At 43.0% G+C, this 26,481-nt stretch overlaps 1 protein-coding gene across 1 annotated transcript in view; it reads right to left on the bottom strand.

The window, feature by feature from the left end:
* Positions 1 to 11,726: 11,726 nt before the first annotated feature.
* The window catches only part of SLC25A1 (solute carrier family 25 member 1), a 59,249-nt gene continuing 44,494 nt past the window's right edge, over positions 11,727 to 26,481 (bottom strand). The window contains exons 5-9 of the mRNA XM_073559144.1: positions 23,758 to 23,842; positions 23,274 to 23,378; positions 17,213 to 17,328; positions 16,915 to 16,988; positions 11,727 to 13,816 (exon numbers count right to left, since the gene is read on the bottom strand). Of these exons, the coding sequence (XP_073415245.1) occupies positions 13,702 to 13,816; positions 16,915 to 16,988; positions 17,213 to 17,328; positions 23,274 to 23,378; positions 23,758 to 23,842 (495 nt within the window). The 3' untranslated portion in view covers positions 11,727 to 13,701. The remainder of the gene's footprint in view (positions 13,817 to 16,914; positions 16,989 to 17,212; positions 17,329 to 23,273; positions 23,379 to 23,757; positions 23,843 to 26,481) is intronic.

The raw sequence follows: 26,481 nt of genomic DNA, 5'->3' as shown, positions 1-26,481 counted from the left end.
CATGCATAACACATATATACTACATGCATGCTACATACATACTACATGCTACATACATACCACATACATACTACATGCATGCTACATACATACTACATGCATGCTACATACATACTACATGCTACATACATACTACATATATACTACATGCATGCTACATACATACTACATGCTACATACATACTACATATATACTACATGCATGCTACATACTTACTGCATGCTACATACTTACTGCATGCTACATACATACTACATACATACTACATGCTACATACATACCACATATATACTACATACATACTACATACAATACATTCATACAATACATACATAGACATACAGTACATATAACATAGAGTAACATACTTACCAATACTTGTCACATTGTTCCCCGAAGCCATTGTCTTTTCCGGAATAAATATTAACATAACAAACCACAAAAATACTCACCCACGATCCGAAGCAGTCCACGAGTGTGTCCCACGACGATCTTGGGTAGAGAACTGCAGCATCAGCTGATGCTGCCGTTCTCTACGGGCTGCAGGAATCCAATGACGGAAGGTAGGTATCCTTCCGCACTGTATTCCTCCGCCACTTAAAAAAAAAAAAAGTCCCTAGTCTCACTTTATGCCATTGCTGTGTGGGAATTTCCCACGCAGCAATGGCATAAAGTGAGACTAGGGACTTTTTTTTTTTTTAAGTGGCGGAGGAATACAGTGCGGAAGGATACCTACCTTCCGTCATTGGATTCCTGCAGCCCGTAGAGAACGGCAGCATCATCTGATGCTGCAGTTCTCTACCCAAGATCGTCGTGGGACACACTCGTGGACTGCTTCGGATCGTGGGTGAGTATTTTTGTGGTTTGTTATGTTAATATTTATTCCGGAAAAGACAATGGCTTCGGGGAACAATGTGACAAGTATTGGTAAGTATGTTACTCTATGTTATATGTACTGTATGTCTATGTATGTATTGTATGAATGTATTGTATGTATGTAGTATATATGTGGTATGTATGTATGTAGTATATATGTAGCATGTAGTATGTATGTAATATGTATGTAGCATGTAGTATGTATGTAGCATGCATGTAGTATATATGTGGTATGTATGTAGCATGTAGTATGTATGTAGCATGCATGTAGTATATATGTAGTATGTATGTAGCATGTAGTATGTATGTAGTATGTATGTGGTATGTATGTGGCATGTAGTATGTATGTAGTATGTAGCATGTATGTGGTATGTATGTAGTATGTATGTAGCATGCATGTAGTATATATGTAGTATGTATGTAGCATGCATGTAGTATGTATGTAGCATGCATGTAGTATGTATGTAGCATGCATGTAGTATGTATGTAGTATGTATGTAGTATGTATGTAGCATGCAGTATGTATGTAGCATGCATGTAGTATGTATGTAGTATATATGTAGTATGTATGTAGCATGTAGTATGTATGTAGCATGTATGTAGTATGTATGTAGTATATATGTAGTATGTATGTAGCATGTAGTATGTAGCATGCATGTAGTATGTATGTAGTTTTTTTTTTTTTTTTTTACATTTAACACATTAGCCGGATGATGGGACTACTACTGTCCCATCATTGGCTAATGTGTCAATCACTGTCATGGTAGCAGGCATCGCCCGATGGGACTTGTAGTCCCATCGGACGATGCTTGCACAGCCCCCCGGCAGGCCGGCACAGCCCCCCGGCAGGCCGGTACAGACCCCCACAGGGTGCACAGACCACCGGCAGGCCGGCACAGCCCCCCGGCAGGCCGGTACAGACCCCCACAGGGTGCACAGACCACCGGCAGGCCGGCACAGCCCCCCGGCAGGCCGGTACAGACCCCCACAGGGTGCACAGACCACCGGCAGGCCGGCACAGCCCCCCGGCAGGCCGGTACAGACCCCGGGCAGTCCACACAGCCCCCCGGCAGGCCGGCACAGCCCCCCGGCAGGCCGGCAGAGACCCCCGGAAGGCCCGAAATGACGGCGCATCATGATGCGCACACACCGCGCATCATGATGACGTCAGTCTGTCAATCAACTTGGAACTTCCGATTCCGATGCCGAATTCCGATATTGAAAAAATATCGGAAGTCGGTATCGGAATTCCGATACAGCAAGTATCGGCCGATACCCGATACTTGCGGTATCGGAATGCTCAACACTAGTTCTGAGTGTGCTAGCAAGAGCAGGGAACCAATCCACCCCACTGAGGTATCGCCACCACCAGAGGCAGACGAGTTCCCTTTATGTGTCCTTGTTGGGGATGAAGAGGAAGGGTCCCCTGTACCTGACATCCCGGAGTTAGGGGTGGCCGGGGAGAATTTTGGGACTGCCCAACATAGGGACCCCACACTAAGGGAAGCCTTTAACAATGTCACCGTCATTAATGGGGTTGCACAAGAGCCGGGAGCAGACACAAGGTTTCCCCATTTTATGTTGAGTGGGGAATTGTTGTACCGGGTCACGAAAATAAGGGAGGAGGTGGCCGAGCAGTTAATAGTACCAGGCCCCTATAGACGAAAAGTGTTGGACATGGCCCATTCACACATCTTGGGGGGACACCTGGGGGTGGAAAAAACCCAGGAACGGATTGTACAGAGGTTCTATTGGCCTGGGTGTCACCGGGAAATAGTAAACTATTGCAGGTCCTGCCCGACATGTCAGTTAACTGCCCCCACATCTCATTTTCGGAACCCTCTTGTGCCACTGCCCATTATTGAGGTGCCATTTGAGAGAATTGCCATGGACTTGGTCGGTCCCTTAGTTAAATCAGCTCGGGGCCATCAGTATATATTAGTCATCCTGGACTATGCCACACGCTATCCTGAGGCCATTCCCCTGAGAAACACCTCTGCGAAGAGTATAGCCCGTGAGCTGGTCCATGTGTTTTCCCGGACGGGTTTGCCGAAGGAGATCCTGACCGACCAGGGGACACCTTTTATGAGCAAGGTGATGAGAGAATTGTGCAGAGTCTTGCAAATTTCCCAGCTGAGGACTTCAGTGTACCATCCACAGTCAGATGGCCTTGTTGAGAGGTTTAACAAGACCCTGAAGAGCATGCTGAGAAAAGTCATAGAGGAAGATGGTAGAGACTGGGATTGTCTCTTACCGTATTTACTGTTTTCTATCCGTGAAGTTCCCCAGGCCTCCACGGGGTTCTCCCCCTTCGAGCTTCTGTACGGCCGGCATCCGCGAGGTCTCCTAGATATAGCCAAGGAAACCTGGGAAGCCGAAGTCACGCCCCACAGAAGCGTCATTGAGCATGTGGCACTGATGCAGCAGAGGGTTGCGAAGGTGATGCCCATTGTTAAAGAACATCTCCGCCAGGCACAAGAGGCTCAGGCCAGGGTCTACAACCGGTCAGCCAGAGTGAGGCAGTTCAATCCGGGAGACCGAGTTCTCGTGCTAATACCGACGGTGGAAAGTAAGTTCTTGGCCAAGTGGCAAGGGCCATATGAGGTGGTGGAGAAACTGGGAGACGTAAACTACAAGATCCACCAACCCGGAAGACGGAAGCCATACCAGGTTTACCATGTTAACCTTATCAAGCCGTAGCAAGATAGAGAGCCAGCGGTAACTCCGTGCTTGCTGGGCAACCTAGAAGGTGAGGTTGGAGCCGTTACCATAGCGGAGACTCTATCGAAGGCCCAGAAGCAGCAGTGCCGGGAGTTACTCCAGAAAAACCGCGACCTGTTCTCAGAGTTGCCGGGGTGCACGAAGGTGGTGGAGCACGAAATTCTGACCGAGCCACATGTGCGGGTGAACGTGAAACCATATCGTATTCCTGAGGCCCGGCGAGAGGTAATCTCCAAGGAGATGCAGCGTATGTTGAAGCTCGGGGTCATTGAGGAATCCAAGAGCGGCTGGTCGAGCCCGATTGTCCTGGTCCCAAAACCTGATGGTGAATGGAGGTTCTGCAACGATTACCGGAAGCTGAATGAGGTCTCCAAGTTCGACGCTTATCCCATGCCACGCGTTGATGAGCTCATCGAGAGACTTGGACCTGCCAGGTACATAACCACTTTGGATCTGACCAAGGGATATTGGCAGATCCCCATGGCACAGGAAGCCAAGGAGAAGACGGCATTCTCCACACCAGACGGGTGCTTCCAGTATGTCCGGATGCCATTTGGCCTACAGGGAGCTCCAGCAACCTTCCAGAGGGCGATGGATAGAATCCTTGCACCTCATAAGCTATACGCTGCTGCATACCTGGATGATATCGTCATCTTTACCCCGGACTGGGAGACTCACCTGGAAAAGGTCCAAGCAGTGTTTGACGCTCTAAGAGAGGCGGGGTTTACAATAAACCCGAAGAAGTGTGCCTTGGGGAGAGAAGAAGCCAAGTACCTCGGATATGTAGTGGGGCGTGGCGAGATCAAACCCCAAATCAATAAAGTGGAGGCAATTCAAACATGGCCGAGACCTCTGTCAAAGAAGCAAGTTAAAGCCTTCCTGGGGATTGTGGGATATTACAGGAGGTTTATCCCAAACTTCGCCACAATGGCTGCACCTCTAACTAATCTGCTTAAAGGGACAAAGTCAGTGATGGTCAGCTGGTCCGAAGAAGCAGAGTCAGCCTTCCAAGAAATGAAGGGAGCTCTTTGTAAGCAGCCCGTTTTGGTGGCCCCAGACTTTAAACGTGAATTTGTCCTCCAGACAGATGCCTCAGATGTCGGGGTAGGAGCTGTCCTTTCCCAAGAGATACTTGGGGAGGAGCATCCTGTTCTCTACTTGAGTAGGAAGTTGACTTCTTGTGAGAGAAATTACTCAGTTGTAGAGAAGGAGTGTTTGGCCATAAAATGAGCAGTGGACACATTACGGTACTACCTGGTGGGACGGAAGTTTAGGTTAATATCCGACCATGCCCCACTCAGGTGGATGAGGGAAACCAAGGGCAAGAATGCTAGGGTCACCCGCTGGTTCTTAGCCCTACAAGACTTCAGTTTCCATGTAGAGCATAGGGCCGGGAAGCTACATGGGAATGCCGATGCCCTCTCCAGAATCCCTTGCCTGGTAGGTGAAAGTGCCAAGCCCCACGGCTTTAGGCAGAGGGGGGAGGTATGTGGCAGGGCTAAGGGTCGTGTAATTGATGGGAGATATGTGTCTCATAAATGGCTTATCTCCATAATGTAAGGCAGAAGTAAAGCATACCAGATATTGTTATTGTTTTTGTTTGAAGGACCTGTGGTGAGGTCACAGTCATGTGACCAGTCAGCTGCTGGGAACGTGGGTGTGGCTACAGCCTTATAATGTGACCTGCTCCTGAACCAGGGAGCTGTATGTGGGGAGGACTACACCTCCCAGCATGTGCTGAGACTCGCGGTCTGAGTCTGCAACCACGAAGGTTTATGTTTTGTTTGCCTAAGCTAGAGGCTATTTTTGGTGATACGCTGTTTTATGGTTTATGACAGAAATAAACCTCATGAACTTTGGAAGAACCGGTCTCCTGATTGTCTCCCGCTGCACCTGAGCGAGTCACATCCCCACAATATGTATATATATATGTATGTGTGTGTATTCTATGTGTATATTTCTATTCTTCCTGATTTTACTATATCGCGCACTGAATTGCCGGCTTTTCTAAAGGACACCGGTGCATATTTCTCTTAAGTCACACGTATGCTCCGTGTGTAATCTGTATTTTTCTCGCCCCCATAGAGTTGCATTGGCGTTTTACGGGCGCAATACGGTGCAAATTGCAGCATGCTGCAATTTTCTCAGCACGTATAATACAGCCGAGAAAAAAATAAATAAAAAAAAAAAAATCGGCTGATGGGAGCTGCCCCACAGATTAACATTGGGACGCGTGCTATGCGATTTTTTTTCTTGCATAGCACTCGTCCATATTTCTCGCTAGTGTGACTCCGGCCTGAAGGTCTTTTGCAGTCAAGTGGGGTTCTGATTTGCTTCTCCAGCAATCCTACGAGCGGCTCTCCCTGAAATATTGCTTAGTCTTCCAGACCTTATCTTGGCCTCCACTGTTCCCGTTAACTGCCATTTCTTAATTACATTTTGAACGGAGTAAAGGGTAACTTGAAAACGCTTTGCGATCTACTTATAGCCTTCTCCTGCTTTGTGAGCCTTCACCAGTTTCATTTTCAGAGTGCTAGGCAGCTGATTAGAAGAACCCATGGCTGTTTTTTGGCACAAGGTTAGAGGTGGCTGGGTTTTAATAAAGCTGGGAAATTTGCATCAACTGGCCTTTCCTAACGATGATAGTGAACAAGCCACAACCCTAACAGGCTAATTAAGGTAGGAAACCATGGTCAAATTTATCTGAGCACACAAATCTCCAAGGGTGCCCAACAGGGCCGGCGTTATGGGCAGACCAGGCAGCTGCTTAAGGCCCTCGCTCCCTCAGGGGCCCCCAGCAAGCGGCGCATCACACAGCCGCTATGGGGCCCATGAGGCAAGGGGGCCCGCCAGCCCTCAGCACAGACTCCCCCCCACCGCCACATTGAACTATACCAGTTCAAAGCAATGATGGAGAGAGCATCAGCTGACGCTCCCTCTCCCATCATTCTCCGCTCTGCCTCTGACACAGCGGGTGTGCGATGACATCATCACGCACTCATTGAGTGCCAGGCAGAGCAGGAGACAGGAGCAGCGCAGGCACCAGAAGAGGTGAGGAGTGATTTTTTTTTTTTTTTTAATGTAACAGTACTTGACTGTGGGGCCATTCTGGGGTGGGGCTGTGCTGTATACCATGTGGGCCTGTGCTGTATACCATGGGCCTGTGCTGTCTATCATGTGGGCCTGTGCTGTATACCATTTGGTGCTGTGCTGCATACCATGGGGCTGTGCTGTATACCATGTGGGGCTGTATTATATACCATGTAGGCTGTGTTATATACCGTAGGGGGGTACATAATACATTAAATTCTATGGGGAGGCTGTGTTATATAATATGGGGGGCTACATTATATTCTATGGGGAGGTGGGCTGTATTATATTCTATTCGGGGCTACATTATATTTATTATATTCTATGGGGGGGTGATCGCATCATACTCTGAGGGGGCTACATTATACTGTATGAGGAGGCTACATTGTATTCTATGGGGGGCTAGATTATATTGTATGGGGGCTTTATTATACTTTATAAGGGAGCTACATTATATTCTATTGGGGCTGCATTATACTATGAGGGCTACATTGTATTCTATGGAGGGGCTACATTATACTCTGAGGGGCTGCATTTTATTCTAGGGGGGCTGAATTATACTCTTAGGGGGCTGCCATATATTCTATGGAGGGGCTGCATTATATTCTATGGGGGGGTTACATTATATTCTGTCGGGTGGCTGCATTATGCTAAGGGGTGGCTGAATTAAACTATAAGAGGGGGGCTGCATTATATTCTTTGGGAGTTACAATTATATTGTATGGCGGGGCTGCATTATACTCTGGGGTAGCTGCATTATGCTCTATGGGGTGTCTGCAATATACTATATGTGGGCTGCATTATACTGTATCGAGGACTATGGGGAATACATTATACTATATGAACTATGGGGTGCATTAGACTATGGGAAGTGAATTGTACTGCATAGATGACTGGTGGTGTATTATACTATATGTAGCACTATGAGGAGTGTATTATACTATATGGAAGACTGAGCAGTGTATTTTAATATATGGAGGAGTGTATTTTTTATATGGAGGACTGAGGAGTGTATTTTAATATTTGGAGGACTGAGGAGTGTATTATGCTATATGGAGGACTGAGTGTATTTTAATATATGGAGGGCTATGAGGAGTGTATTATACTATATGGAGGACTATGGGGAGTGTATTATACTATATGGAGGACTGAGCAGTGTATTTTAATATATGGAGGAGTGTATTTTAATATATGGAGGACTGAGGAGTGTATTATACTATATGGAGGACTGGGTGTATTTTAATATATGGAGGGCTATGAGGAGTGTATTATACTATATCGAGAACTATGGGGAGTTGTAATGATAAGATATGACTTCTCTGGGACATTCCAGAATCTTCCATTCTCTAAACTACAGATTAGACTCTGCCTGTCACATAGCTGCGGCCCCTCCTTCTTCCCCCACAGCTCACACACACTCACACCGCACCTCGGTGCCTGCTTGTAACCCTACACCAGACACTTCATGTGCCAACATTCACCTCTCCACAGCTAAGGAATGTTAATTAGCTAAGTGGAAAGGAAGACCTTTGTTCTCTACCATGCGGCAAATTCAAGTATGGGGAGATATTAGCGAAGCTATAGCTTGGACTCCGTTTGCGACAGAAAAATTAAACGGACATTTCTGTGATATGCTCTGATCTGGCTTCACTACGGTGGTTCTTGCGAAGTTCTTACCCCAGCAGAAGCCAAGAAAGGGGTTTCTCCTAAACGGTGTGACATAACGACTTCACGTTTGGTTGTGGATGAATGCCAGCGACAAGCTGGATAAGATGAGACTATGTGCGTGTTTATACGAGGTACCCTCTGCGAGATATAGTCATTATAAGTTTAGTAGTCAGATTCTAGCTCCAAAGGCAGGGGGGAGGACCTTCCCCTGACTGCCGCCCGGTGATGTCACACACCCAAAAGGATAAAGTATTCCCCCCAAAAAATTAGTCATTCCAGCTAGAGATCTCATGCCAAGAGGTTCCCAGATGCAGGGAGACGTCTGGCCCTGCCTCCCCACATGGTTAGCCTAGAACCATCTAAGCACATGTAAGTGTTAACCTGTTGAAATCCTGTTTATTTTATATTTGCATTGTACGTATCTAATGTCTCAACTTTGTAAATTCCTTTTTACTCTGTAATCACTGCCCATCTTTGGGAATAAACTATAAACATTAGCTCTGTCTCCATGCTCTAAAAAACGAACTTACGCGCCTTTAAGATAATTACACTACTGAATTGGGTTGGCTTCGAACCCCTCTATTAATTTTATAACTTAAGCAGAGAAATCGGGAGCTGGTGGCGGCGAAGTGTGGTCTGGATCCTGGGCACTGCTGAGAGTGACGGAGGGGATTTTATAAGCTAATTGGGTGGCTGCGGCCAGAGCATTCCCTCACTGCAGCGTGCCGAGTGGCCAGTCCTCATTGAAGCAGCCGGCCAGCGACCAATTACCCCAGGTGTAGTTCCCTGACTGACCTGAGTGTAAGGGGGGGGCCGGAGAGCTGCGAGTTCCAAAGTGGAACTGAAAAGTGGGATCCCCGCAGTTCGTGGAGTATTGCTAGCAGTGGTGGGACATCCAAAATAACCCCCCTGCGATAAATTGTTAGGGCAAGACTAGCTTGCTGTTTTTATCACATGGTGCCAGCGGTGGGATAACTAAGATAAGCCCCCCTGTGTCTGTGATAGCCGTGTGTCGGCAGTGTGTCGCATCCCTCCGTCCGTGACATATCGGTGTCAGCAGGTGGGATCGTGACAGGAGTGTATTATACTATATGGAGGACTGTATTATACTATATGGAGGACTATGGGGCATATTATATGGAGGACTATGGGGTGTAAACTGTAGATGTGCTGCTGATACCATGATACTGTACAGGGACAGACTGATCCATTAGTGATTGTTCTGTCCCCATAATTCCTTCTCAGACGGTGGAAAGAGGCACAGAAACAAGTGTTGAACGACTTCAATATTGTCGATCACACTCATTTAGCGGCCTGAACTCAGCTCATGTAAATACAATCAAAATGCTTCTGTGTGATGTGCAATATGTTAGCATTTGAGGCCCCATTTTAAACTTTGCCTAGGACCCCACTTTGCCTAAAACCAGCCCTGATGCCCAAACTTTTGAAATTAGCCCATTTTCCCTTTTGAAATTATTAACCCCTTCACTCCCGAAGCTTTTTTCTATTTTTCGTTTTCCGCTCCCCTTTTTCCAGAGCCATAGCTTTTTAATTTTTCCGTCAATATGGCCTTGTGAGTGCTTATTTTTTGCGGGATGAGTTGTACTTTTAAACAACACCATTGGTTTTACCATGTCGTGTACTCGAAAACGGGAAAAAAATTCCAAGTGCTGTGAAATTGCAAAAAAAGTGCAATCGCACACTTGTTTTTTTGCTTGGCTTTTTTGCTAGGTTCACTAGTTGCTAAATCTAACCTGCCATTATGATTCTCCAGGTCATTACGAGTTCATATATAACAAACATTTCTATGCTGTCTTTTATCTAACCGGTGAAAAAAAATTCCAAAGTTTGCTAAAAAAAAAATTTAAAAAAAAAAAAAAATTGAGCAATTTTCTGAGACCCGTAGCGTCTCCATTTTTCGTGATCTGGGGTCGGGCTTATTTTTGCGTGCCGGGCTGACGTTTTTAATGATATCACTTTTGTGCAGATACGTTCTTTTGATCTCCCGTTATTGCATTTTAATGCAATGTCGCGGCGACCAAAAAAACGTAATTTGGGCGTTTTGAATTCTTTTCCCGCTACGCCGTTTAGCGATCGAGTTAATGTTTTTTTTTTTTGTTGATAGATCGGGCGATTCTGAACGCGACGATACCTAATATGTGTATGTGTGATTTTTTTTTTTTTTTTTATTGTTTTATTTTGATTGGGGCAAAAGGGGGGTGATTTGAACTTTTTTTTTTTTTTTTACTTTTGGCATGCTTCAATAGCCTCCATAGGAGGCTTGAAGCTTGCAATACTCAATCGGCTCTGCTACATATGGGCGATGAGCAGATCACCCATATGTAGCAAATTTACTCCTGTGCTTTCAGCGCTGACCACCGGGTGGCGCTAAAAGCCATATGCCTGGAACAACCATAAAGGTCTCTGAGACCTCTGGTTGTCCAGGCAACAACTTCCGATCACGTGACAGGGTCGGCGATGAGCTCATTTCCGGCCCGGCGGCCGGAAATGCTAAGTAAATGCCCGCTGTCAGCTTTGACAGCGGGATTTAACTAGTTAATAGGCGCAGGCGGACGGCGATTCCGCTCGTGCCTATTGCGGGCACATGTCAGCTGTTCATAACAGCTGACATGTTGCGGCTTTGAGGTGGGCTCACCGCCGGAGCCCACCTCAAAGCAGGGGACCTTACCGATGATGTACTATTCTGTCATCAGTAAGGAAGGGGTTAAAATTTAAAAAATGACATCATATACATTTTTATGCCTAAAATGCAAAGGAAATATATCACCTTTAACTTTAGGCCTTCTAGAGATCATGTTATCTTCAACTTGCCTAACTGTTCATAATAACAAGGGTGCACAAACTTCTACATGTCACTGTAGTTCTACATTTCAACACTGCACACAATTACCTTAAGCACTTCTTTTATACTTACTTTGGCCCCAATTCAAGACCAGTGATTTTCTTGCTGATTCTGTTTGAGGGGATGTGTTGGGGTCAGATGCTACTGATTCATTAAGAGGCGCATGATGTGCGCCACACCAGAAATCTTACTGGAGTACGATTTATTGAGTAGAAAATGCAATCACTTGCCATGAATTAGACGAGCTGTGGTGTTCCGCCACCGTTGCGCCCTAGTCCTGTCCCAGCTCTGATCATATTTACGAAGTAGGGAGAATCAGTTGCAACAATGCCAAAATTCACAAAAAAACTCAGCTGTACAGAAAATTTTGTGACATTTCAAAGCATTTTATAGCAGAATTCTGTAAAAATGCTATGAGGATTCAAGGATTTAGTTTTCATTTTAAAAACATCCAAGCAAAGCATTAAAGAGGAACTTGCCTATTACAAATAGCACATCACTCCAGAATCAGTAGACAAACATGAACCGGCTTTATTAATATCCATAGAAGTCAATAATAATTTGGATGAATTGTGACATGAGCCCCGACTCTCCGTCGGAGAGGGCCACAATTGTATACATACAGGCAAGGCATCGGTACAGTAGCTGCAGTGTAAACATAAAACATTTCAAGTATCGACTTTAGCAGGTAAATATGGAATCCAAGATTCTTTAAAGGGAATTTTATCGGCTGGGAGAGTGCCTCAACTAGCAGTGGAAATAGGGTATGTACGTTACAAGATGAGCCATTCTTGATCCCAGTTTACAATGATGATCACTTTATGGATTCCATCTTTATATTGTGGATTGCAAGTCCCCAGGAATAAACTCCCGTATGTGGTAATATGTAGATACAGAGGCAGAGAAAATACACATAATATAGGTCATACATTGCAATGTACCTTATATACCATACTTATACTGATCTCTTCTCTGTATACACTGTACAGATGCTGGAACTGTGCATTTAAAAACCCTCGGGAGCCAGGGTTATCAGCTCTGAACATAGCTTCATTATTCTGCGTGTCATCAGCTTCTTCATTTAGCACAGACATAATCAATAAAGCAACACAATCAATTAGACAATTTCCTTAAGAATGTATGAAGTATCTCGCTACAAAGCATTGGCCGATTGTAACTATTCTACTGCGAAGGGGTTAACAAACATCATTGGAAAGGCACATTCTGTCACCCACTAGTGGCCTGTCCTAGGAAGTAGATCTGGATATGTTGTTGCTCTGTTATTTTGGCAGAGGTAGTCCCACACCCCAAGAGAGCACAGATGGCAATTTGGCACAAAATGGTTACAAAAATATATGCTAGGGTAAATGTTTGTACACACGACAGAACTGACAAAGGCACACTATAGGAGCATAAATATATGTGTATATATACACTGTACACACTTTTCTTGCATAGGGGATGGGAGATGCCACTTTCACATTGGAACCAAGAAAAAAAAGCCTCATCACCTTAGTGCATATCTTTGTAAATATTAGAACAATGACATTTTTTATGGAATAAAAAAAGAAGTAGTTTTATAAAACCACAATAACTATAAATACTAAAACTAACTCTTAAGCCATTCTTTGATATGTTGTGTACGGTGAACTCTTTTGGTGTTGTCACATTTGCTATACAACACATTACACATCCTGAGGATTTTTTGTAATCAGTTTATGGCTTTACAGATCTTCCTAGTGCACAAGGCGCCTAATAAATGATCATACACAGCTATTTAACCAGATGGCATTGTACCAGAACAACTTCTAAACCTATGGATCACAATTAATGCAACTTTTTAAAAAAAAATTAACTATTAATTAACAATGTCTTCATGACATTACCCACTACCCACCCAATAACAGTCAAGTGCAACTGAGCAACAATGCTTCCATATCTCCTACAGAAATCAGTGAAAGATACAGCGTAACACAGCGAGCTACACTGTTTCCGCAACTCCCTGTCATTACTATGAGAGTTACCAGAAACAGTGTAGCTCAGCCGCGCTCGTCATTACCGCAATGGGGTTATTGCTGTCTCAGCCAGGAAAGGCTACGATTGGAATAACCCTTTAATGTTAATGTCTTTATGACATTACCTAGGATTTATAGTGGATGACATAATCATTAAAAAGGTCATTAATCTAGACTTGACTTTGAAAAATAAAAACATAAAACACTATAAAGCTTTTTCATAGACAAATAAAAATGTGAATGTATATTAAGCCTTGTTGTGAGGCGTTTGACTTTTGGTTCTTAAAGGCTGCAGGTAAATGTAAAACCAAAAATTGAGGATGCCACAAAAGAAAAGGAATTACGTCTTCAGGCACTAGAGGCACTGGAGTATTGTAGTACAGGAGATAGTAGTGATTGAATGGACTCTTTGGCACCCTGAAGATCCCAGTATGATGGGAACCTTGGTTTGTCCAATATTTAAAGTTTCAGTCAGTCTTCCACACCTTGTTCAGCACCTTCACCACTTCATCGTAGATTATAAAGACAATAGCTACATCTAGACACACACGTCCAAGACGAGGAACAGTTCCCTTGTAGAACCTGAAAGATGAGGTACATCAGCCATTAACCGAACAGAATATCAGAAGCAAGAGTATTAAAGATGATCTGTCACCAGATTTAACAATACAATCTGTACATTTTAGGAGTCCAGCTATAACTACCAGTTTTTATGAATCCATGTGTATTCAAACTGCAAACTCTGTTTCCACCCACCTAGCTTGATTGACAAGCTCTTTTCACTGTTCTCTGCCTGCTGCTGAATACTGGCTCATGTGTAACAGTGGTTGGGACTGATGGATTGCTCCCAGGGTTAAAAGCAAAATATGTTCACATATGTGATAAAGGGATTCATACCCATTAGGGCTGCAGTTAGCTGTGACAGGGTTAACTGTAGTGGCTGGCCCAGTTGGAGAGGTGGAGCTGAGAGTATGTAGCAGGTCCAGAAAGTGACATGTCAAGTTAGTGTGTGGACAGCAGTGAGTAAAGTAGCGGTCCTAGGACAAGAGGTTGCTAGGGACAGCGTGGGCCTAATACTTGGGGCAGAGGCTTGCTGAAAATACCCTTCCGTGTGATTCAGTCTAATGATCAGGGGCAACCTTGAGATGGACATCGCGGACCTGGGGCAAACACAGCTTGTGAAGCTACAGGGAAAGATGGACTCTGACTACATGGGGTGGAAGGGATTGCAATATGTATATACTGCTAGTGGTGGTGAAGACTCCAGAGGGCTAGGAAAGCTAGTGAGAGGGACATTTTACCTATACCGAGAACCAGGGCTGAAGTTGCATCCGGTAGCCGTGGGAAAGATGACAACCCGTTGGACTATCCAAGTTCTGGACATAGAAGAGAGGCCTGCAACCCCAAAGTAAGTGTGATGCCCCTCACACATAGCAGCACACCGGGACTGGGAAACGAGATGTCTGTAGGATGCTAAAGTGAGTGGGGACTGAAGCTCACCCACGACGAACTCACTTGGGCATCTTACACACGCTCAGAGGCTGCAGTGTCCATAGCTCTACAGTAAGAAAGTGCCTGTCTTCCAGCAGCACTTTCTGTGTGTACAAGATTCTAAAACCATCTGTTGTAAGTACTAAGTTCATCAAGGATAACTGCAATATATCGATAGTAGAACATTGCAGATTTCCACAGACTTCAGGCAGGTCTTGACCATCAATCTCTAAAGCTAGGGCCAGATGGAGAAGATGAAACTGAATATTGATGAAGCAGAAGTCTGCTGAATCATCCTCATTGCAGAATTCACATAACTGCATGGAAAACATCAGTAAATGTTTCTTTTTTAAACACAGAATCTAGAAACATTACATCAAACATTGTGAGGCATGTTTAAGGGGGTTCTCTGGGACTTTTATACTGATGGTCTATCTTTTAGTATAGGTCATCTGATTGGTGGGGATGCAACACCCCAGCGCCCTGCCGATCAGATTGTCCTAGTGGCGGCCAGATGTGCTGTGTTGCGGAACTTCGCAGCAAAGTCAACTGTATAGTGGCCAAGGCCAGATATTACAAATCAGCCCCTTAATCCTTCAAATAGGGGGTGGATCTGCAGTACCCTATTCAAATGATAGAGCTGTACTATTCAGCTCCGCAACTCAACACATCCGGCCGGCACCAGGGGAGGTGTCAAATTGTTGCACCACCATTGATCAGATATTGATGGCCCATCCTAAAGATAGGCTATCAATATAAAAGGTCTTGACCACTGCTCTAAAGAACTTTACACTGTGGAGACATTAGATGGGCATTATTGATCTAATGATAGATCTTCTTTAGGGAAGAAGTTGAAAATAATGAAAAAACACAGTGAGAGGGTGACGGGATTGGAATGACAAGTAAAGCGAAAATATCTTAGGCCAGTTTCACACTAGCGTTCGGCAGGGCTGCGTACTTCCTCCTTTCTTCCTCCGTTAAGCCCCACCCACTGCCAAAACATGTTGCGCTCGGTGCAGCGTCAACACGACGCATGCGTAGGCATCTGCATACATTCGCATGGCCTGCGTACCCTATGTTAAAGATAGGTACGCAGGACGCATGCCGACGTAGGCGGAGCTGAATGAAAGAGGTGTGGCAGTGGGTGGGGCTTAACGGAGGAAGAAAGGAGGAAGTACGCAGCACCCCACAGCCCTGCCGAACACTAGTGTGAAACTAGCCTTAGAATAATGTCCCAAGAAAAGCATTATTCAAAACTCAACAGGGCATCTCGAATGCAGTGTATACAAATGCAATGTATTCTCACATGCATTCATTAATAAGTTTGTGATTATAATAATACACAGACACACTGCAATTGTTTAATGCTTGTTTAATGCTTAATGTCCTTCTGGATATGCATCAAATGCAAGGTACCAACTAAAGAAAAGGTGGTCTCCAAGTTCCTGACCAAACCAACGCACAAAGCGAGTTTCATCAGGCGATCAGGGGTAGGAAAACCCATGCTGTAACAGTGACCATGCTGTAACAGTGACCATGCTGTAACATGGTTTATATTAATAAATAACAAAAGAGTGACGTTCCCTTCCAAATCAGAAAACTGGTGTGAACAGGTGCGAACTAAGAGTAGGTATCTCTATACATAACAAAATAAATAAAGTTGTACTCTGTAGTGCTAAGGCATGTAAATATGATATATATGAAATATTAATAGAATTCCTGCTCTAGATAATTAGACAAAATAGAGATAGATGGCACATAATTTGGCCAATTCATGTATGCTCAGCAGCCATGCCAAATATTAATTAGATTTATTTTTTGTTTATTCACTTTGCATTTTTTTAAATCGATAAAAATAAACTATTAACATTTTTGATTTTGGAAACTTTTAGGGGAGGAAGACATGGGATGATGAGTTAGTAGAAGATGACTGCAATGCATTCTTGGGAGAGGCTGACGCTTCCTGCTCACATGGGACAAGCGGTCTCCCACTCACAGAAAGTGAAGCAACCAAAATTACTGCAGGAGGAATTAAGCTAAAATGGGTTAAAAGTACACTTAACAGTTACATTTCTTGCTCTAATATAGCTTAAAATATGATGTGCATTGTTCCTAATATTTTTTTTCCTTCCATTCTCGGGATAACTCTTAAGAAGGCAAAGCTGAAGAAGTAGAAACATGAGACTTACGCTCGGGGCCCCTCGTATTTCAGGATCTTATAAGCACAATCCCATGTACTCTTGTATTTATGTGCTTCCAATCCCTATAATTAAAAATATGCAAAAACATTTCATAAATTGGAAACATTCACAATTACTGACGCAGATGGACGATTCTGTTACAGCCAATGTATCGGTTTTTTCCTGACACAACTACCAGAATCAAGCCAGTGGACTATCCTTGTGAGCTGCTATCAACCAATTTTGCATGTCATCTGACACAGCCTGTCACTTCTTTATTAGGTAAAGTTTCGTCTTTTTATATTACCTGCATTCTAGTCTTGACCACATCCAGGGGAGTGTTACCAAACACACTGGCAGCCCCAGCAATTGCTCCAAATGCACCAGTAACGAGCGGGTTCATTGGCCTGTTAGGGTTGTCACCTGTCAAAGACATATAGCATTGACCTCAGAGATTACACAAGACTGTCTCTGTGGACTGATCGAGGCGCTTACAGAAAACAAAGTACTTAACGTTCCGGCTACCTGCAACTGCCACTAGAGGGAGTTACCTTGAAATAAAAAAAATAAAAAACAATATTCAGCAAACTCCCTCTGTACAACGTGTATTAAAAACATACTACTTAATGGAAGGAGCAGGCATCTGCAGACAGATTTATACTAAATTTATATAGAAAAAAATCTCTGGATCGTTAATTTTAACAGGATCCACAAAAAGCAAATAGGACACTTAGCAGATTATGATATATAGACAGATGCTTTTTAAAGGGGCTGTCTGATGGAAACAAGGGTAGATGATAAGACGATAACTTATTGAGTGCTGGGGGTCCAACCACTGAGACCTGCTTCAATTCACAGAATGGGACACTTTCATCCCTATTAGAATGAAGCGTAAGTGTCCATGCTTGACAGATCCCCCATTCATTCTCTATGGGAATGCCAAGAATCTGCACTAAGCTTTTTCTGGCAGCCACATAAATCTAAAAATTAAATTATAAATTATATATATGCGCACACACATACATACATACATACAGAAATACGCACATATACACAGCTCTGGCAAAAAGAAACCACTTCCAAATGTTCAGTTTGATAATTTTTCTCTTTATAGGAATATTTTTGAGTAAAATGTAAATTGTTCTTTTAGTCTATAAACTTCTGACAACAGGTCTCCGAATTTCCAAGCAATAAATTTTGTATTTTTTGTCTGACAAAGAAAAATTAACAAACAGTACTTTCAGACCTCAAATACTGCTAAGAAAACAAGTTCATAATCAGTTAGAAACAACAATACTAATGTTTTAACTCAGGAAGAGTTCAGAAATCAATATTTTGTGGAATAACCATGATTTTTAGTCACAGCTTTCATGCGTCTTGGCATGCTTTCCACCAGTCTTTCACACTGCTTCTGGCACAAAAATGTAAGCAGTTCTTTGTTTGATGGCTTGTGACTATCAATCATCCTCTTGATTACATTCCAGAGGTTTTCAATGGGGTTCAGGTCTGGAGAATGGGCTGCTATAATGTGATATATTTAGATGGGTAGTTTAACCCGACTGCCTGATTAGGAATTGGAGGATGTTCTTTTCCCTTTAACCCTATCTAGAGAGCCACCGATAGATTGTTCATCTAGTCATGGTATCATATACTGATGTCGGGTGGTTTGGTCATATTGTTCTCCACTATTTATGTCTCATATTTTGTCTTTACTGATATTTTAGAGGATAAAATAAATTTTTCGAATAAAATATTTATACCTTTTTGCACGAGATTAAGCTCTGTGTGTATTTTATTGATGACTATATAATGGTATAATTTGGGCATTTTTGAACTCATTTGGTTCTCTGTTAGTGTGTCTGCTTATAGAGTTGCCCATTTTGGACATAAGTCCAATAATTTGATAAAGTACAGGTATGATATTCTGTATTAATATGGTTTCATATAGTAGATGGATGACTAGGCATCCATCCAGACTGTAGTCATCATCAGATGCATGCCTCCTGAGTGTTTGCGCACCGTGCACACTGATGCATTATGCAGCAAGCTTAACTGCTCCAGGCAAACTGTTAGGTCCATTTACAACATGGTAGAAATTTTCTACAAGACAGTTGTGAAGGGTTTATGAAATGTGTGGTGTGACATTTCCAATAATTGTAGCAAATATAATACTCAAAAACGCACCCACTCTCTCAAATGTAAATATCAACCATCTAGGCTAGTCCAAGCATGCTTTGTAGTATGAAAACTGCAGCCAAGCTATACTCGCTAGATAAAACTGCACCCAAGCTATACTCGCCACATAAAAACGCAGCCAAGCTATACCCTATAGATAAAACTGCAGCCAAGCTATACTCGCTAGATAAAACTGCACCCAAGCTATACTCGCTAGATAAAACTGCACCCAAGCTATACTCGCTAGATAAATCTGCACCCAAGCTATACTCGCTAGATAAATCTGCACCCAAGCTATACTCGCTAGATAGATCTGCAGCCAAGCTATATTCGCCACAGAAAACTGCAGCCAAGCTATACTCGCTAGATAAAACTGCACCCAAGCTATACTCGCCAGATAAATCTGCAGCCAAGCTATATTCGCCACAGAAAACTGCAGCCAAGCTATACTCGCTAGATAAAACTGCACCCAAGCTATACTCGCCAGATAAATCTGCAGCCAAGCTATATTCGCCACAGAAAACTGCAGCCAAGCTATACTCGCTAGATAAAACTGCACCCAAGCTATACTCGCCAGATAAATCTGCAGCCAAGCTATATTCGCCACAGAAAACTGCAGCCAAGCTATACTCGCTAGATAAAACTGCAGCCAAGCTATACTTGCCACATAAAACTGCAGCCAAGCTATACCCTCTAGATAAAAATGCAGCCAAGCTATACTCACTAGATAAAACTGCAGCCAAGCTATAGTCGCCGGCTAAAACTACATCCAAGCTATACTTGCTAGATAAAACTGCAGCCAAGCTATTGTGGCCAGATAAAACTGCAGCCAAGCTATACTCGCTAGATAAAACTGCAGCCAAGCTATACTCGCTAGATAAAACTGCAGCCAAGCTATACTCACTAGATATAACTGCAGCCAAGCTATACTCACCACATAAAACTACATCCAAGCTATACTTGCTAGATAAAACTGCAGCCAAGCTATACTCGCCAGATAAAACTGCAGCCAAGCTATACTCGCTACGTAAAAAAACTGCAGCCAAGCTATACTCACCACATAAAACTACATCCAAGCTATAGTCGCCAGATAAAACTGCAGCCAAGCTATACTCACTAGACAAAACTGCAGCCAAGCTATACTCGCTACATAAAACTGCAGCCAAGCTATACCCTCTAGGTAAAACTGCAGCCAAGCTATACTCACTAGATAAAACTGCAGCCAAGCTATACTCGCTACATAAAACTGCAGCCAAGCTATACCCTCTAGGTAAAACTGCAGCCAAGCTATACTCGCTAGATAAAACTGCAGCCAAGCTATATTCGCCAAAGAAAACTGCAGCCAAGCTATACTCTCTAGATAATACTGCAGCCAAACTATACTCACTAGATAAAACTGCACCCAAACTATACTCACTAGATAAAACTGCACCCAAGCTATATTCGCTAGATAAATCTGCAGCCAAGCTATATTCGCCACATAAAACTGCAGCCAAGCTATATTCGCCACATAAAACTGCAGCCAAGCTATATTCGCCACAGAAAACTGCAGCCAAGCTATACTCTCTAGATAAAACTGCAGCCAAACTATACTCACTAGATAAAACTGCACCCAAGCTATATTCGCCAGATAAAACTACATCCAAGCTATACTTGCTAGATAAAACTGCAGCCAAGCTATACTCGCTAGATAAAAAGATAAAACTGCAGCCAAGCTATACTCGCTAGATAAATCTGCAGCCAAGCTATACTCGCCACATAAAACTACATCCAAGCTATACTTGCTAGATAAAACTGCAGCCAAGCTATACTCGCTAGATAAATCTGCAGCCAAGCTATACTCGCCACATAAAACTGCAGCCAAGCTATACCCTCTAGATAAAACTGCAGCCAAGCTATACTCACTAGATAAAACTGCAGCCAAGCTATAGTCGCTGGATAAAACTACATCTAAGCTATACTTAATAGATAAAACTGCAGACAAGCTATAGTTGCCAGATAAAACTGCAGACAAGCTATAGTCGCCAGATAAAACTGCAGCCAAGCTATAGTCGCTGGATAAAACTACATCCAAGCTATACTTGCTAGATAAAACTGCAGCCAAGCTATAGTCACTACATAAAACTGCAGCCAAGCTATAGTCACTAGATAAAACTGCAGCCAAGCTATAGTCACTAGATAAAACTGCAGCCAAGCTATAGTCACTAGATAAAACTGCAGCCAAGCTATAGTCACTAGATAAAACTGCAGCCAAGCTATAGTCACTACATAAAACTGCAGCCAAGCTATAGTCACTACATAAAACTGCAGCCAAGCTATAGTCACTACATAAAACTGCAGCCAAGCTATAGTCACTACATAAAACTGCAGCCAAGCTATAGTCACTAGATAAAACTGCAGCCAAGCTATACTCACTAGATAAAACTGCAGCCAAGCTATAGTCACTACATAAAACTGCAGCCAAGCTATAGTCACTACATAAAACTGCAGCCAAGCTATAGTCACTACATAAAACTGCAGCCAAGCTATAGTCACTAGATAAAACTGCAGCCAAGCTATACATCCTATACAGGTTGAACATAATTGGAAAGCTTGTGTGCTTTCCATGATTAGTGAAGATTAGCAGGACACTGAAGAATCAGCAGCATATAACAAGCTCAGCTCAATGTAATCCAATAAACCAAACTTTAATTTACATTAAATAACCCAGCTAACACATGCCAAGAGCTCACAAGGGAAGGTGTCAATTAATTTAAATCGTTTGCCAATATTCTATAATCCATCAATTTTAGATGTTGTGGATTTTACAGGGTACACAGGATCCAGCATACAGGGTGCAGAAATAGTGGGTATCCAACTTTTACATATAGAAAATCTGAAGTGCATTATGCTGCATTTACACTGGATGATAATAAGTTTCCCAATTATCGTCAGTAAAATGATTTTTAAGCTTACTAAAAATCATTGTTCTTGCTAGTACACCATGGGGACAATATGCTGCCAAAACCAATATTTTATTTGTACAGAATGGTAATATTAACATAGAAGTAGAGTTGGCCTGTCTAAACAGTCAATTAAACAATTGCCAATCGGCTTGTATGTGGCTGATTGGCATTAGTTTAATGGCTGCTGTCAGCAAGTGTAAATGTATCATTAAAGTAAAGCACCTGTTACACACGGCGAGATTGCTAGCGATATCGCTGAAGCGACAACGATTTTGTGACGCAACGGCGACATCGCTAGCAATCTCGCTGTGACATGCGGAAACGACCGTCTCCCTGCTGCGATGTCGCTGATCGTGGGCGAATGTTCAGGATCATTTTTTGATCGCTGGCGTCATGCTGACCAGCATGCATCGCTGTGTTTGACGCCCCTTATCAACGACAAGCGACCTCGTTGGCGACTCCGAACTCATATAGATAGCGCTGAAGGACGCCTATTCAAAGTCTGAATCGCTATTATAGACAGTGTGTGACACGGTACCAACGATCGCCGTGGTCGTTAGTGACATCGCTGATCGCTGATGCGTCGTTATGAAGATCGGCCTGTATGACTGCTTACTAGCGATGCACAAACGATCTTAGCCAGATCGCATCGTTGTCGGAATCGTTGGTGCATCGCTACGTGTAACGGTACCCTAAGCAGCACTGTAAATGAGATTTTAAGAAATCTGTTTGTAAATTGGCTGGTGCTGTTTTTTTAAGAGTCACACCATGTTAATTTATGCTGCATCCTTAGTAATAACTTGCTGAACACCAGGTGTCTGACTGCTGGGATCACCACCAATCCCAAGAATGGATAAGCCATATCTTATAGCTTTGAGAAAATGGGAAAACGGTCTTAGCAGCGCAGGAAAGAGGCTCAGACAAGAGACGGGTTTAAACCACAACACGTTTCGACGGAGGATCCGTCTTCATCAGGTGGAACATCCACCTGATGAAGACGGATCCTCCGTCGAAACGCGTTGTGGTTTAACCTCATCTCTTGTCTGAGCCTCTTTCCTGCGCTGCTAAGACCGGTTTCCATTTTCTCTTTGCTCCTATCCTCCATTGGAGGTTTTCGGCTGGAGCCGTGGTGGAGACCTGACATCCTTGTCCACCCCTGGGTTGCTTCCTAAGCGCTTCTTTATGACCACTTAACACTGACTCTTATATCTTATAGCCTTGGCACAAACACTTTTTTGTTTCGCTTACCTCTATACCAGTTCCTCAGTGAGGTCATCACAAAGAATCGGATAGCCTGGTTTGAACCTTGCTTTAGGATTGTAGCTGTGAGACCTTGATATGTCCCTTTTATACCTGGAAAACAAACATAACGGTTACCTAAGAAATGGAAAAGGAATACTTTAATCCACATCCTTATAGCATCATTCATTAATTTTCTCCAGTAAAGCACACACAGCTGTAATAAAGCAGCCAGTGACTGATTAATGCTGCCTGTGGTTTGGACAACATGAATCTGCGGTCAGGTTCCCTTTAATTAAAATATAGATTATAAGGAAAACCCCAAAATACAGTATTTTTTGGCCAATTCCGGACTTTAGCAGGTATCATCACTATATGTGCAATAATAAGCTGAATGTAACAATACAGATCACATATTGACATATTTTGATCATATATTATTCATATTTGATATGATCTACTCAGAGAGATGTGATCGAACATATGGCAGTACCTTGGTCACGTATGATCTCCCTCACTCCATGAAAAAAGCCTTTGTATTTTGGGTTTGGAGAGCATTGGTCATGAATAAACTTTACCTGTACAGAGAGAAAACACTAGTTATGTTGTACTGATCGTGAATTCTACATGTATTATAACCAAACATTAATCACAATTGGAAACCAGAAAAAAAGCCCGTCAGCAGACACATTCCTAGCAAGTTAGTAAAGAATTTTTAAAAGGGCTTTGTGGACTTGATCAATAGATCCGTGGAGGTCCTATACCTGGCAACCCCACAAATTTGCTGTTTGCTGGTCCCTTGGAGTCAGTACATAGAGTATAGAGCAGGAACAGTGATAATTTAGCAAGTGTTGAGCGATCTCCACTCTTCAGCCTGCAGAATTGGGACTATAACTCAGGATTATAATATGGGTTGCAATGTGATCGCTACAGAAAAATTTCCTAACTTTTTTTCTAAACATTTTTCTAAGTTTTTTTCCAAGCTTAGAATAAATCATGTGCACTTTAGGGAGCTGTATGGTCTTTAAAGACTTATCGTTTGGGACCTCGTCACTTAGGCTGGTTTCACATTAGTGTTTTTTAGCGCAGCGCATCGTGCGCGTCCATGCGCCCCTATGTTTAACATGGCGGGCTCATGGTCTAGCGTTTGCACACGCTTGTATGCGTTTTCGTGCGCATGCGGTTTTTTTGCAGTGTCCGACGCAACCTGTTGCATTTTTGGGTCCGTCCAATGGCGTCCAAAAAAAACGCATGCGCATGCTAGCACATGGAATGCGCAAAAATAACACATTACAGTCTATGGGAACACAGGTGTGCGCATGGACATGCGCACGCCTGCGTTTTAAGAGTTAACATGGCTAGAAACTGGTTAAAACGCAAGCGCCTAAAAAACGCAAAGGCATGCAAAACGCATGATGTGTTTTTTGCTTGCGTTTCTATTGCGCACGAAGCGCAGAGCTAAAAAACGCTAATGTGAAACTAGCCTTACAGATCGGTTTTCAAAGCATTAGAAATTTCTTACAATGATCACTAGATGGCGACAAAATACAAGAAGTACTTGTGTATGAAAGAGGAAATGTTGCAATTTTTTTAAAAGTGGTAGTTTAAAGGGAATCTGTCAGCAGGTTTTTGCTTTGTAATCTGAAGACAGCATGCTATAGGGGTTAAAACACTGATTTCAGGTATACTTCTCTTCTGAAGCTCCATGGTTTTATTGTCTGCAATGATTGTTTTAGCATCAGGAGTTTATCATAGCTGTGACTTGACTCAGCAGCATGAGCCTCCTGGTCCAGCAACACCCCCTGCTGTGATGAGCAGCTCACTGTCTATGGAGTTTGTAAATACACAGAGTGGTGTGGGCGGAGTTAGCTTTCTCAGCTGTGCTTCATTCTAAATCTAAAAGCTCTGATTGTGTCAGAACTGCTGCACCCATTAATCTAAGTGTTACATCGTTGGATTCGGTTTCTCTTTGCCCACATCAGGCTGATCTCAGATGAGGTAGCAAAAACCTGCTACAGATTCCCATTTAATAGCGTATACAGATGCAATCACATGTGGCGGTAATGTTGAAAGAAGATGATGTAAATATGTGCATTTTTGTTAAAGTTTTTTTAAATAAACATTTCTATATAATTAAACCATAATCAAGATTTATCAAAACTAGTGCAAAGACATGTTGCGGACCAGTTGCCTATAGCTTTCAATTTTCAGAATTTATTTAAAAGAATAAAAATGCAACCTTATTGGCACCTGCCTCCCCTTTTATTTGCGTCAGTTTTGCTAAATCTCCCTCTAAGCGTACTGATCACTGCTGTAGTTTGGACATGCCTTCTACAAATGCAAAAAAGTTTTCTGCACGGAGGTAAATGGGGTGAAGATTTTCTTTAACCCTGCTCCACTATTACAGATAACAATGTCCAACAACAAATGCTAAACACTGCTGGTACGTCCTGTATAATGGCCGATAATGAAGATCAACCAGAAATGACACATTTTGATTTTCTTCTGTACCTTTAGTTCATATAGAGGCAATGCAGGTACATCACGTATATCACACTATTCCCCACTAAGGCCCAGAGGGGAAAACAATAAAAAAAAACATGTAAACTAAAATTGAGCAATAAGCTTACAAATATACAAAGCTTCACAAGCACAAACGGACATATCTGCATCACACAGAATAATTGTGTCAAATCTTTGAACACTTTTGGACACGAACCTTTTTTTGCCTTTTATCCCTATCTGCCGCTAGACCTCATAAAGGTCTCTTTACACAGCCTAGTGACCAGAATCAAGATACGACCATTGATCGGTAAACCTTTACAGATCGGCAGTCTCTTGAATGCCTGTTTACACAGGCGACCAAAGCAAACTATGTGCGCTGAGAGATTTATACTAGATCGCACCGGCTGCCACTGTTCTCAGAGGAAGTCTAGTTTACACAGGACAGACGATGCACCACCGCGAATGATGATCTTTTACGCACAATGGAAGATCATTTCACCCAATGAACTAGAGTTTGCCTCTTGCACTGGCTGATCAGCAGTCTGTTAACATGGCAAGATGAGCGTGAAATGAACATTTTTAACAATGCTCATATACGATTATCTTGCAAGTGTAAATGCCCTTTAAGTGTTTAGGCAAGGAAAAGGCTAAAGGTTGTCCCATAGACAATGAATGGAGATTGAGCATCAACATCTCTGACCTCATTCAAGAT

The sequence above is a fragment of the Dendrobates tinctorius genome, unplaced genomic scaffold, assembly GCF_039654945.1.
Source record: "Dendrobates tinctorius isolate UK_male_01 unplaced genomic scaffold, ASM3965494v1 ptg000265l, whole genome shotgun sequence".
NCBI classification, from domain to species: Eukaryota; Metazoa; Chordata; class Amphibia; order Anura; family Dendrobatidae; genus Dendrobates; species Dendrobates tinctorius.
Note: the sequence above shows the minus strand (reverse complement) of the source record. Positions and strands in the feature narration are given on the sequence as shown.